General features: G+C 35.9%; 1 protein-coding gene across 2 annotated transcripts; it reads left to right on the forward strand.

Moving 5' to 3' along the window:
- The first annotated feature begins 3,988 nt into the window (after positions 1 to 3,988).
- Positions 3,989 to 12,546, forward strand: LOC136235526 (tetratricopeptide repeat domain-containing protein PYG7, chloroplastic). 2 transcript variants are annotated; one of them, XM_066025239.1, is made up of 6 exons: positions 3,989 to 4,301; positions 5,196 to 5,282; positions 7,486 to 7,537; positions 9,021 to 9,313; positions 9,573 to 9,719; positions 12,065 to 12,546. In XM_066025239.1, the coding sequence occupies exons 1-6, from the start codon at positions 4,188 to 4,190 to the stop codon at positions 12,344 to 12,346; spliced, it is 975 nt and encodes a 324-aa protein (XP_065881311.1). In that variant the 5' UTR covers positions 3,989 to 4,187; the 3' UTR covers positions 12,347 to 12,546. The 2 variants fall into 2 exon arrangements, with proteins under 2 accessions (XP_065881311.1, XP_065881312.1); XM_066025240.1 differs by having other exon boundaries at positions 3,990 to 4,301; positions 7,482 to 7,537.
- Positions 12,547 to 13,946: the final 1,400 nt, after the last annotated feature.

Consider the following 13,946-nt stretch of genomic DNA (forward strand, 5'->3'; position numbering starts at 1 on the left):
CGATTGAACAAAACCGAGTCAAAACTGTAACTGGTTCTTATCCAGAATCAACCTGTAATATATATAAAGCTAACTGGATCAATCCAGAACATTACAGAATCAATACAGACTCAATATAGACACAACCTGTAACATATATAAAGCTAATTGCATCTAAGTTTAACCAATCTTGTCCATTGTGCTATCCTAGCTGCATAAATGCGATCCCACCCTTCAACGCTACGATCATGGTGTTGTTTCCACCATTCCAGTATAGGGGGGACTGGAAAATTAGGAGATAAATTTAAACGAATATAGTGGCGACAGTGATTACCCAAATGATCTATGCAGATCTCTCGTTCTAGTCTTGTAGCAGTGGATGGGGCATACAATGGTAACACAGCACCATAAAAACTAGATGTAATTCCACCCATGAAACCGAAAAACATTACAGCAGCATTGTACAATGTAGCAATTAGAAACAAGTCATGTACCTAATAAGAAGATAAACATACTACTAGTTGACTGAGATTACAAATATATGATAAGAATACAAACATCTTCCAGTAGAACGTATTGAAAATACCTAATATTAGTTGCTCGGGCTTCTATCTGCTTGTGAACCTTCTGCCATACTGTATCTAGGGATCCTGTGGCTGTATTGAGCCATTGCTTTAGACTCGCATGTTCGCTCTCCACACGATAAGAAGTTGTGTTGCCAAAATGTAGGAAATTTTTCGTCCAAGCAACAACAAACTTCTCCTTATGCACCAACCACGTCTCCTCAATGTACGAGATAAGAGTTTGGTACCTGCTCATCGAATCCTTCATCTTGCTCAGATTTTCCTCGTACTCTGCAATGGATAAAGATTGAATTATTGTTCTCCATTTCCATTCTTGAATTTACCGGCACTTGATTTGTCTCCCATAATTCTGTACGCCCGATCTTCTACATCCTTATTTATATGCCAGGTGCATAGCAAGTGTGCTGTATATGGGAAAACCTCCAGAATCGGCTTCAACAACCCCAACTCCCTATCACTGACGATAATAGTCGGGTTGAGATTAAACCCAATCAAAACCCTCAGCCGCTGCAGGACCCAACGGTAGCTTCCTTCAGTCTCATCTTTAATGATGGCATATGCGATCTTGAAATTGTTATTGCAAGACGTCATCCCAACAATTTCAACAAATGGCATTTTGTACTTGTTGGTTTTGTACGTTGAATCAATGCCGCTGTACCAGTAATAAGTCCTGAATAAATCTACTGATTCTGGATGTGTCATAAACACATGTGTAATCACGCTAGAATGAGGATCAACTTGCGTATAATGAGCATACTTGTTCTCGAAAGCAATATGATAGAACTGACTAGCCAAGTCTCTACCTCCGAACCCATCCTTCCCCATCTTATCTCTATAGTTGTAGACGTGTTTAATTGTTGGGTTGTCTTCGGGATGCTTTTCTTTAACGGCTGCTAAAATAGCACAAGGCTTTGCTTGAGCCGAACTCATATCACGAACAATTAATTTAGATGCGGTACTGAGTCCGCTCATCTGCCGACTTCCCTCTGGATACACACGTAACGAATGATTGTGCTGACCAGTTAATCCAGCCTTAGCCTTTATCCCCCAACCAGTAAGGTCTGACCGTTGATAGGCTTTAATCTCAAATTTACACATGCACGCTTTATTTTTAGTTTTTCGTATTAACCCTACATCATCTGTTTTCCCTTTGTAGCGTTCACCCCGTGAACATCTCAATTGCTTTTGCTTTCCACCATGTTTATGCGAAGATATTATAATCTCAAACCCAATTCGAATAGCTACCTGTTTTGCCCAAGTAACAACATCTTCACACGAAGGGAAAACGGTGTCCGTTATAAAACGGAAACTGTAATCAATGTCGTCGGGTTGCCAATCTTCTAACGGTTCTTGAATATATAAAAAATGCATAATATGTATTAACAATACGCTCAAAATGTAAAAAAATGGCATTCGGGTGCATAATAGGTAGTAACAATACGCGTAAAAATTAAAAAATATAAATTTAGGGCTTATTCGGACAGTCTGCACGTTAAAAATTACAATTCCGAGCTTGTCCGGGCCTCGTATAGGCTAAACGGATAGGCTGTCCCGTTAAAAAGCAAAAAACGGGGCAAATTAGGCCTAAACGGGCAGCCTGCCTGTTCCACTGTCAGTTGGAACGGGCAGGTCACTCTGCCCATCCCACGGCGGAACGAGCGCAGCGTGCCGCCCGTTCCGCAGGTGGAACGGGCGGCGCGCGCTGCTCGTTCCGCTGGTGGAACGAACGACGCATGACGCTCGTTCCGCAGGTCAAACGGGCGGCGCATGCTGCTCGTCCGCAGGCCGAACGGGTAGTTCATCCGTTCTGCCTGCGGATGAGCGGCATGCGCCGCCCGTTTAGGCCAAATCCATAAAAAAAAATTCAAAATTTAAAAAACGAAATTTTAATTTAAATTTATATCGTAGGATTACCTCGTGTTCGAAATCATGGTCTTCGGGAATGCTCGGGTCCATTTTCGTCAAATTCGGGTTTTTAGGCTTGGGAGGGAAAGAGAGAAAAAAAAATTTAGTTTTTGAAAAAAAATAATGAGGAGGGCATAAATGTCAAAAGGGTGCGGTGGATGAAAAAAAAAGTTGCGGCATATAGCAATACCCATATATATATGAAGGGTATTTTGGGAAAGTCACCAAAATATAGTCTAGATAAATATACAGTAAAACCTCTATATAAGAATACACTTGGAATCAGACTATTTGTATAACAATTGGAAGGTTATTACTAAATAGAGTTTGGTAATAGAGGTTATTACCAAGTTGGGACCGAGTTTTTTTATAACAAAATAGAGGTTATTCCTATATAGAGTATTCCTATATAGAAGTTTTACTGTAGTAGGTTAAATAAGTGATCTAAATTTATAAATAGGTCTCCCATTCGACCCGATTTTATAATTTTTCCTTAAAAAAACTTATTTTAATTTTTCCCTTTATTATAAGTTTAAGGAGATCAATTTAATTAATTAATTTTTTTTTTGATAGTTTAATTAATTTGTTTGCAGATGATATTGTGTTGGTTGATGAGACGAAAGAAGGAGTGGAGATGAAGTTGGAACTATGGAGGCAAACTCTAGAATCTAGAGGCTTTAAGTTGAGTCGAAGTAAGACAGAATATTTGGAGTGTAAGTTTAGCGGCCGTAGGAGTAGGGAGGCAGGGACAATCACCCTAGATGGGAGAGTTGTTCAGGCCTCGGATTACTTTCGGTATTTAGGATCTATTATCCAAACGGATGGAGAAGTAGATGGAGATGTTGCCCATAGGATTAAAGCTGGTTGGTCGAAGTGGAAGAGTGCTACGGGTTTCCTTTGTGATCCCGGCATGCCTAATAGATTGAAGGGAAAATTCTACCGGACGGCAATTAGACCAGCATTGTTATATGGTACGGAGTGTTGGGCAGTGAAACACTGCCACATCCATAAGATGTCGGTGGCGGAGATGCGTATGTTGAGATGGATGTGTGGTCACACGAGAAAGGACCGGGTGCGTAATGAAATAATTAGGACAAAAGTAGGGGTCACATCTATTGAGAATAAAATGAGAGAAAACCGACTAAGGTGGTTTGGCCATGTGAGACGTAGAGCGCTTGATGCGCCGGTTAGGAGAACCGAAGAGTGGCAAAGGGATGTAGTGGTGAGGGGTAGGGGAAGACCTAAGCAAACTTGGAGGAGGGTGATCGAGAGTGATATGAGTTTATTGGGAATTGAGGAAAATATGGTAGTGGATAGGACGGAGTGGAGGGAGCGAATCTGTGTCGCTGACACGACTTGATTTTCACGGTTTTATATGATGGTTCATGTTAGCCGACCCCGAATCATTTCGGGACTAAGGCTTTGTTGTTGTTGTATAGTTTAATTAATTTAACCAAGGATAAGAAACTCTGTAGTTCTTATTCGTAAAGCCAAACGCGCCCTTATCTTCACTCATTAATATCAGCTTGTCTCAAGAAAAAACAGAAGAAGAAGAAGAAGCTTCACTCTATCTTTAAAACTACCAACGAACTCCATAAAGATCATAATATTCAAAAACCCTAAAATTTCAGACTGTACAAAAAAGAGATAGTCGACCATTGTATCATTGAAGTAGCAACTACTGCTTCTACTCTTATCTATACAGCAATCCACGAAAATATGCTACTTCAAACAACCACCATGACCATTACATCTCCACCCCTTCAAAACAATTCTCACACACTCCTCCCACTTGGGTCTTTTAAGTTTAGGCCTTACAGACTTTCTTCTCAGGTAAATATGTCACTTTTCTCGGTTTATCTTATTCTTATTATTATTGATTGAATTGAAGTAATATATTATTTATTTTGGTTTCTTTTGCTCAATCCCAATTTATGGCTTTTGATTTGAATTGAGATGATGATGATGTTTGTTTGATTTATCTATTCGGTTGATTATTATTAAAGAAGATTTATATGAGTTAGTTGTGCTTGATTTGTTGGTTTGCTTGGTGTCTGGCATGGCAGGTTCGCTTATTTTGGGGATTTTCTTCATTTCAGGGGGCAGGACTAAAAAATGTTTTATTTTGTGATGCATGTTTTGAAATTTGTGGACTCAGTTATGCTTCTTGATTCCTTTGGCTTTCAACAGATAATTATATACTTTCCATCCCATGTGAATATCATCATAAAAGTGTGTGACATAACTTCAGTACTTTTGGTGATCCCAAATTAGTATAAACTACTAGCTAGCATCAGTGTGGACATTCTAGTGTGGATGGGATATCCACTCTTTAATAGCATGAACTCTCATCAGAATCTTGAATTTGAAAGATTAATATTGCAAAAAGTCCAGTATCATGTTTGATATTTAGCTTTATTTTGAATCTATTTGTTATCTGCTCGTCAGTAGTAAGAAAGTAACTTCAGAAAAGAAGAAGCTGGTAATAAAATGGTCATAGCCTTTGTTTCCAAACAGTCTTGGCTGCTGATTGCATTACTTAGACCTTGGGCCATTAACTGGCCCTTTCCCCTTGTTTCCATTGATCTCTATAACAGTTCATTCAAGCTGTAAGAATGCTGTTATGATCATAATTTTTCACATAGATTAACTTGCACCTTTGTAATGCTTGCTTTTAATATGTCTTTGATAAGCAGTTTTCTCATTAGATTGAGTTCATTTGTCCAGGCACTTTTTCAACATTGTAGCTCACCGAACTTGATTGCCTTCAAATCAGGCTATGGACTGGATATGACAAGATTTCTCAATTTGCAGGTATATGCTCTGACAATCATTTTGTTCATGTCTTGTGCTAAATTCTAATATGCAAAATGTCCATGCATGGTTGCTTTTCTGAATTGGTTCCAAACATTATACTATCTACTCTTATTTCTCTATTTTCTTTATTTTGTCAGTACACATGCTTGCTTTTGACACGTAGAAGTGGACCATGAGAACAAAGTTTAGCAAATACGTACTGTTTACTCTGAAGGGAGATTCCTATTGATGTATGAGATGTCGAGTATTAGATAAATCCATACAGAGACTTGTCTCTTTGTTAGTGGTATTTTGAGAACTACTAGTCAACTGATCTTGCAATCTGAATTTGAAGCATTAGAGTTAACACCCCTCTCAAGATAGTGTTTGGAGTTAAGTTACAACTTCCTACTTCGTAGGTATCAAGTGAGCTGTCATGAGAGTTTCGTTGCTGCTAGCATATGAAATTGTTTTGTGTATGGGGGTGATAATTTAGAACTAGTGACTTTATTAATCTGAAATAAAATTCTGCTTAGCAGGCTTATTGAATTTGTTTTTTCTTTTTCTCTTTTTATTTTCCAAATTGGTGAGAAAACCATAAAACCCATTATGGCTCCATTCACATGGATGGAGTTTGCGCTTGCTCAGGAAGTGTGTCGACCAAAGAATAGATGGTAGCAACATCGAATTCAGTGCTTGGCTTTTGTACATATTGATCGAATTCCTCACAATCCTAAATCAGATTATGGAACCTAAATCTGTTTCTGATTAGTTTTTCTGCCCTTATGACCTATGTTTTTAGGCTATAAGGTCAGGCCTCATTAGAGAGATCCCTTCAATCTCAAAGGCAATAATTTAAAGAAAAAAAATTTAGTCTGATTTTTATTCCAGCTATCAAAGCTTAAAAAGGAAGCCAATACAGCCCTAAACTAAGAGATAAACCCTTATCTCAAATTATTCGAGAACAAGCTAATCTTTAGCTACCTAAATCAAAATTAGGATTCAAATTTATATTTGAAACTGAAACTTATCTAATTTGCTTCTTAAATTACAAAATCGAAAAATTGAAATTCAAAAGCTTATTCTAAATCTGGCTGCTGACTTGGATCTGTAACAGAAGTCACATAACATAACACATTTTTTACTTGTTTCAACCATGATTATCACTGGTCAGCTTGAAGAGGCAAACTGTTCCGTGGTTAGCTGGTTTACAGTGCTACAATCCAAGAGATCATATACCTATATTTGGTTGACCAAAAGAATAGTTAGAAACTGGTCCTGTTTGCTTGCTTAATGAACCTTTGAGAATTTACCCTATGGAGCAACTTGGTGAACCTTTGTTGAACTTCTCCTTGTATTAAGTTTTTCACTTAATTCAATGTTATAGGAAATTGTCTGCGTCTTATTCCTTACTTTTTGTTGTCTTTTGCTCGTCAAAGGGCGTATTTTGTAACATGAAAGACTTCGTATAATAACTAAATTTAACAGTCTAGTATACCTCAAATGTAGTTTTGGGTGATCAAGGTGTTGAGGAGTTATCTAGAATTATAAATATAACCATTTTATATCCTTTTATTTATAATATCTAAACCACTTTTTTTTTTTTTTTTTTTGATAATCAATCCATGAGCTAAGTTAGATGTTTATCACTTCCTGTAATAGTGTTCACAAGGAGAAGAAGATTAGTGCTTTTGAAGTGTTCAGTAGTCGGACATGAGTTAAATCTCTTTTATTGAGAAATCATTGAACTGCTCCTGTAAGCTCTACTGTATCTGCCATTTGGGTATCATGAGTTTTCTCCTTTTTCAACTCTTACTATTTTGGGGTACTAGAGAATTTCTGTGTATATATCCTGCTTGCATTATGGATGTTCTTTTTAGTAAAAATATTCTGGCATGCTTCATTTAATTGCCCTGTGTAGAAAAATTGTGTATATATGCAACCAAAAGCACAGTAAGTCGCGAGTAACATAGTAATACAACATAGTTTTTCAACTTTTACTTGATATTATATGATTGTGTGTAGAGAGCTCCATGTGAGAAAGACTTAGTTTCAAAATAAGCAAGTTCACGATGTTCCTATCTTCTACTACATCATCAATATTATAGAAGATTCTGTTTTCTATATCTATTTGTTTTTTTTTAATTGATGAGAACCTCTTCAAAGAATTTGTCTAATATCTTATTTTACTCATTTTGCTTTCCACTGTGGATGAAGGCAGATATGTCAAAGGGAATTGGCGATAGTATCCCCTGAATCAACAAAATCTGAGAGTAATTTCCTGTTTCTTTCCATTTATTTTTGTGGCTATAGTACCTGTATTCATAGTAGTTGGAGTTTGCAGATGCAACATATTTTACAGGCTGAACTCTTTGAGGTCAAGTATTATATGTTGTCTTTTTGTATTTATTCTTGATTTTGACATTGCCAGAAATAATATATAAAAGCTATTCTTGAGTCTTATCCATTAGGTTAAGATTTTAGGTTAATTGGTCCTTTGACATGGTAAGTGGTCCAGGGTTCAAATCTTGGCAGCTTCATTTATTAATGGAATTTTAACAGATAGGCCTTCGTTGTACACATTTCAATCCCAAGGGGAATTTGCTTGCAGGGGTGTGTCATAGACAATATATAAAAGCTATTCTCGGGGCTTACCTGTTAGCTTAAGCTTTTAGGTCAATTGGTTCCTTGACATACATGACTCACATGGTCAATTGATTTGGTTGGTTTAAGCCATTTTGTTACACATACCACAGGCCATCTGCTCAAGTGTGAGATTCTTCCATCATTTGATTATGTTCAGTTGATTGATAATGTGATTTGGCAATCTTAAGGTTCGAGATGTAATGATTGTAATTTCATCTGTTTCCTAGACAATATGTAAACACATACATATTTAATTTTTACATGCGCATATGTAATATTTTGCATTTCAGAATGCTGTAAATTCTGGCATAAATGTGAGAATCAGGTATTTCTGCATTGATAATTTCTTCAATGGTGAGGTCTGCATTTTTGTATAGATTCTAGTTTGTTGGCAAGCTCTGAGCTTGCATGTGTCGTCAATTCAGGTCTTCAAATTGTTTCACCTGCCAAACTTCTAGTTGCTAACTTGATGGACAAAAACTATGAATGCATTCTTGCAAGAGTGACAATAATAAAATTGGATCTTCAAGTGCTTTTTCTGGTAACCCTTATTATTACAATTTCCTTTTCTATAGTTATTTATGTTTTATTATTGAGGATTGAAGTGGTTCGTTTTCAAACCTAAGATCTCCACCTTTTTTGAGTTTTCCAATTGAGTTGCACCCAGATAGTTTATTATGTACTGCTCTTCATATTTGAAGTTTCATTGAATCACTAGGCAGTGGGCACTTAAAATGACTGTCTGCTATTTTCTTTGGTTTAACTTACATAGCCATTATATATACTTTGAGTGCTCATTAATTCAATCTTTCAGTTACTATAAACTACTGAATATATGAAGTAGGCTAAATTCAATAATGTATTGTAAATTGGAGAATTCTACACATTTGAATGGCATTGTATTGACATTAATTTAGAAATAGCCTCGGCATAGCTTATATTAACCTCTTGGGACATTGTTCCTGTTTTTAATTCATTCTGATATAAGTCATGAAAAAACTAGCAGCAACTGCTTCATTTAGGAACTATTAACATTTGCCCTAGTGGTTCTTTTTGTTATGTACATTATCTTCCTCAGATTCATTTATTTTTTATTTTTTTTATTTGCAGAACTCTCGAAGAACCTGTTGAATGGTGAGGATAACGTACACATGAAAAGGATGTTAATTTGGGTATCTGCATTCTCATATGGACAGATCTCATTGTTAGTTTCTGCACAAGAGGCGCAGGCGATTGAAAATATCAAAACAAATGCGGTTTATGAAGTTGGCGCACTATTTGAATTGGGAATCCAGCTCTCTTATCTGCTATTACTATTAGGTTTACTTGGGGTTGGAACCTTTTTTGTAATTCGCCAAGTCCTTGTACGTAGAGAGCTTGACCTTTCTGCAAAAGAATTGCAGGTGAGTGCGTCTATACCTGTGCAATCTCTTATTCCGTCTTTTAGACAATTGTACATTTTCATAATAATCTAAGAATTAACACAGAACCTCTATGGAAATATTAAGATTGTTATAGAAAGACATCAACTTGTTTTGTTAATGGAATTTTTGTTGGTTCCCTCTCTCTCTCTTAAGTTGATAGGACAGTGGGCTGCAGTCAACTGTAATATGTTGCTTACTATCCTTATTTAGTTGTTGCCTTTATCCTCTTTAATCTCAGGAACAAGTAAGAAGTGGTGATGCTAGTGCAACTGAGCTTTTTGAACTTGGTGCAGTAATGCTGAGGAGGAAATTTTACCCAGCTGCTACTAAATATTTACTGCAGGCAATTGAAAAATGGGATGGTGATGATCAGGATCTGGCGCAGGTATGAGTATATCTTTTTCCTTCCATATTTTATTAACCATTGTGGTTTCTTTTGTAATATGCATCTTCTTGTTCATTAATTCATGTGTTTCTTAACAAATGTCAAATGTCAAATTTGATAATTTTGCAAAAGCATTCATGTTTTTTGCTCCAGAAGTATCCATAAATTTGGTTAATTGGTTGATACAAGAGTCTCATTTTGCTCCCACAAACTACCAAAGTTTTTCCTGTTGTATATTTTGACTGCAGTAGTAAGACAAGGCAATTTGTCCAGTATGTTCATTGTAACATTAAATTACTTTACCTACAATCTGATGAATGATCATTGAACATATAGTGTAACAATAAAATTGAATCATGTATTTCCTTTAGCTAACACTACCTTAGTTAATAGGTAATGTTTTCCTCAGCAAAGACCCGTCTTAGTAGTAATCTGCTATTAACTTGAGCTATTTGTTCTGCTATGCCATTGAGACAAAATATCCAAACCTTATACTCTTATTAGCTTCAGTTTTCATATATTTTGCGAATTAATTGCTTTTTCCTTTTATTATTTTCTTTGTGAAAATTAATGGTCGATAAAATGCGTAGCCAGTAGCATCTACTGAATTACTTTCTTTTACGGTTGAGCATTAAGCTAATTTGTTTCTGGGGTGCAATAACGTAGACAGTGGTGGAGGGCCAGGGGGTGCACAGGGAGTCTGTTTCAACCCCGGCCACCTGAATTCACACTGGGAGGGGTGGTACCAGGCAGCCCTCCATCTGGGAAGAGAACTCCCAGGCTCTCTTCCCTGCCCCGCCACTGAATGTAGAGTTTTAGTTCGAATTTCGCCCATTTGATACAAAATTGTTATCCACTGCATTAGACTCCACCAAATACCAAAAGAAAAAAAAGGAACGAGAATCCATATCCATGAGGAAGTTGTTCTTTGGGTTTGACTTATTTAGACCAAAGAACGTGCTCAAGTCATTAAGGTGGTTATTTGTTGTTTGAATTCATTGCGGGTAAGCATCTAGCATCAGAGAGACATCGAAATTGCTGCACCAATGGTTTCTTTGTCATGAATTTTGTGGCAAACTTAAATTTTATTTAGATACTTGTGCATAATATTCTTAGTAGTATCATACAGAATGAACTGCTTTTGAAATATTTAGATACATACAATTGGTTGAATATCTGAATACTCTTCCAAAGAATGGAGATAGTATGCATGTTTGATATTTTGAGTTATTTCACTTTTTTCCTCCATTATGTATATTCTTATTGTGAATTGAAATTGAAGAGGCTGGGTTTTGTGGAGAGTTATTCGACTTTTTTCCTCCATCTGCAACATTACACCATTTGATTTAGCGCAAATGCGAAGGACAAAGGGGCAAAAAGGAGACTAGCGTTTGAGAAAAATATGATTTTAATAAAGTATCTTGCTTTTCTGCAAGCATACAAATTTCATCTCATAAAGATGTTGACATTGTGAGCATATAGTGATGATATGCTAAAGTTATCACTTGCCTCATCTATGTAGTAAGATTCTGCCTCTTCAATATCTACCACGCTATTTGTGCTTTCGCCACTTTGGTAGAACATCATTGGTCTTTAAAAATTTGGCATAGTGTAGCTCACATCTTTATTCCTTTTTAGCTTTTATCGTATTCTATTCTATTCTAGGTATAATGACTTCAATGTATACATGATCATAGATGGCCATACTTTATCAAAATGAAGTCATTTGGGACCTGACTTTTATATGGAAAAATCTAATATTCCTCCTAATAATTGCAGACCTTAAATTCCTGATCATTTCTTTTCTCGGATTGCAACATCGGGCATCTTTATTCCTGGATTTGCTAAGTCTTGGTATTGGGACAAGTTTCATTGCAGTTATTTTCAGGGTGGGGATTATTATGGATAAATGAGCTAATAGAGAATGATTTGAAGTATAATGACATTGAAGTTTGTTCAAGGATAAACAGCAATTTAGTTTAACATGTCATGTTCCTACTTTATAAACATAAACTTGATGAGTTCATATTTGTCATGGAACCGTTTTAGCTAAAAGCTCGAGCTAATAGTTAAAGGTCCACTTCATATTAATAGCTGACACACCCCCACACGCGGAAGCACACTTGGGCTTGAAGCGTGACAACACAGGCCCATATTACCATGTCCTGCAAATAACTCAACAAATGGGGCTGTCAGGAATCGAACCGAGGACCACTTGGTCACACTGGCTCTGATACCATGTCATGGAACCGTTTTAGCTAAAAGCTCGAGCTAATAGTTAAAGGTCCACTTCATATTAATAGCTGACAATATCTAACGTGAAATTAGATGGGTGATGTTTGCAGGTTTACAATGCTCTTGGTGTAAGTTATACTCGTGATGGGAAACTGGACAAGGGAATCAAGCAATTTGAAACTGCTGTAAAGGTTCAACCGGGATATGTTACGGCTTGGAACAACCTTGGTGATGCATATGAGAAGAAGAAAGACTTGAAAGCTGCTCTCAACGCGTTTGAAGAAGTTCTACTTTTTGATCCTAACAACAAAGTGGCGCGGCCTCGTCGAGATGCATTGAAGAGCCGTGTCGAAATGTACAAAGGAATTCCTGTCAAATCCAAAGACAGATGATTTTGCTGTTTCTGTTTCACTTTGAGATATAGATATAAACTGTAAAATAAGAGCTCTTTTCCTTTCCTTGTATTTCTTTAGACTGATAACTTTGAGTCAATTAATGTGTCCTTTGTGTGATTCAACACATCAATTAATTACTCAATTCTCATTTTGTAGTCAATGAAATCTTTATGAAAACAAAGATTTAGATCTCTCAACTGTGGATGAAAGAGATGGTGTGTTAATTAGTTGAATATATGAGTTAATTTATATGTACATTAGAATTTAGAATGAATATTTCAAAAGAGATTTTTGTTTACTATTTAGTGGGAAATGATTTTTGTTTTCTGAGGCCTTAATTTTGCAGGATAATAGAATTAAGGAAAGCCCAAACTGAAGAATGCTATAAGATTTATTCCAAGGAGTATAATAGTGTTTGCATAAATTATATTCTTCACTTTTTCTAAAAAAGAAAGAAGGCAATTATGGTTTAGCCACTAGATATGATAATCATTTCCTTCCCTTTTCATTCTTGTCCTTTTCAAGGGCTCTTTTTTTTTGTCACAGAAAATTATTTTATTTTCTTATACAAATTAATTTTCGTCATTGCATATGTCATTTTGCTTATATCATGTTTCTATGTTGAATTATTGATGTCAAGTTCATTCGGCAACTACATTAATAGTGTAGGGCACTTGTGTCAAAATGGTTTACAACTCATTTAACGATTCATATAATCTACATTTAAAATTCACACTTAAACAAATGAATTAGGATGGTGCATTCATCAATCTAACTCATTTAATAAATGAATTAGATTGTTAATTAAAAGATCAATTCATTTAAAATCATGTTTACGTAAAAAAAATTATTGATAACAAGCAAACAATTTTAAAAGTTGGTAAAGAAAGTGATGGCAAAGAGTGTTTGAGAGTGCTCTTAACTTTGATCAAGAGTATTCAAGATTTAAGTTGGCTAGAATGATTGTACTGCATGAGCTACCATTTAGGTTCACTGAATTGGTAGGGTTTAAAGAATATTCTAGCTCTCTTCAACCGTTCTTCAATATGCTATCTCGAAACACAGTTAGATCAGACATCATGAAGTTGTACGAGCATAAGAAATCAAAGATGGTGACGATGTTTCAGAAGAACACTAGTAGAATTGCCATTACAACTGATATGTGGGCAAACAATCGAAAGAAATGGTTCATGGCTATCACAACACATTATATGGATGACTCCTGGAGTTTACAGAGTCGAATTATCAGGTAAACTTTTTTTTAATTAAACTTTAAACCAAACTTTATTCATGTTTTGATATATGGTTCATTGTATATATCAATTGCTTATTAGTAGTTTTTAATTGATTAGATTTGTTTATGTGATGGTTCCTCATACGGCTGATGTTATATGTGAAGTGTTTAGACATGCATTAATGGATTGGAATCTTGATACCAAATTGTCTACATTGACATTAGATAATTATGCTACAAATGATGCTTTGATAAATTTAATGTTAGCAAAGTTATCAAAGAAACGTTTGGTGTTGGGTGGAACATCATTGCATATGCATTGTTGTGCTCATATTTTAAATTGGTTGTTAAGGAATGATTAAA

This window comes from Euphorbia lathyris, chromosome 7 (assembly GCF_963576675.1).
Source record: "Euphorbia lathyris chromosome 7, ddEupLath1.1, whole genome shotgun sequence".
NCBI lineage: Eukaryota > Viridiplantae > Streptophyta > Magnoliopsida > Malpighiales > Euphorbiaceae > Euphorbia > Euphorbia lathyris.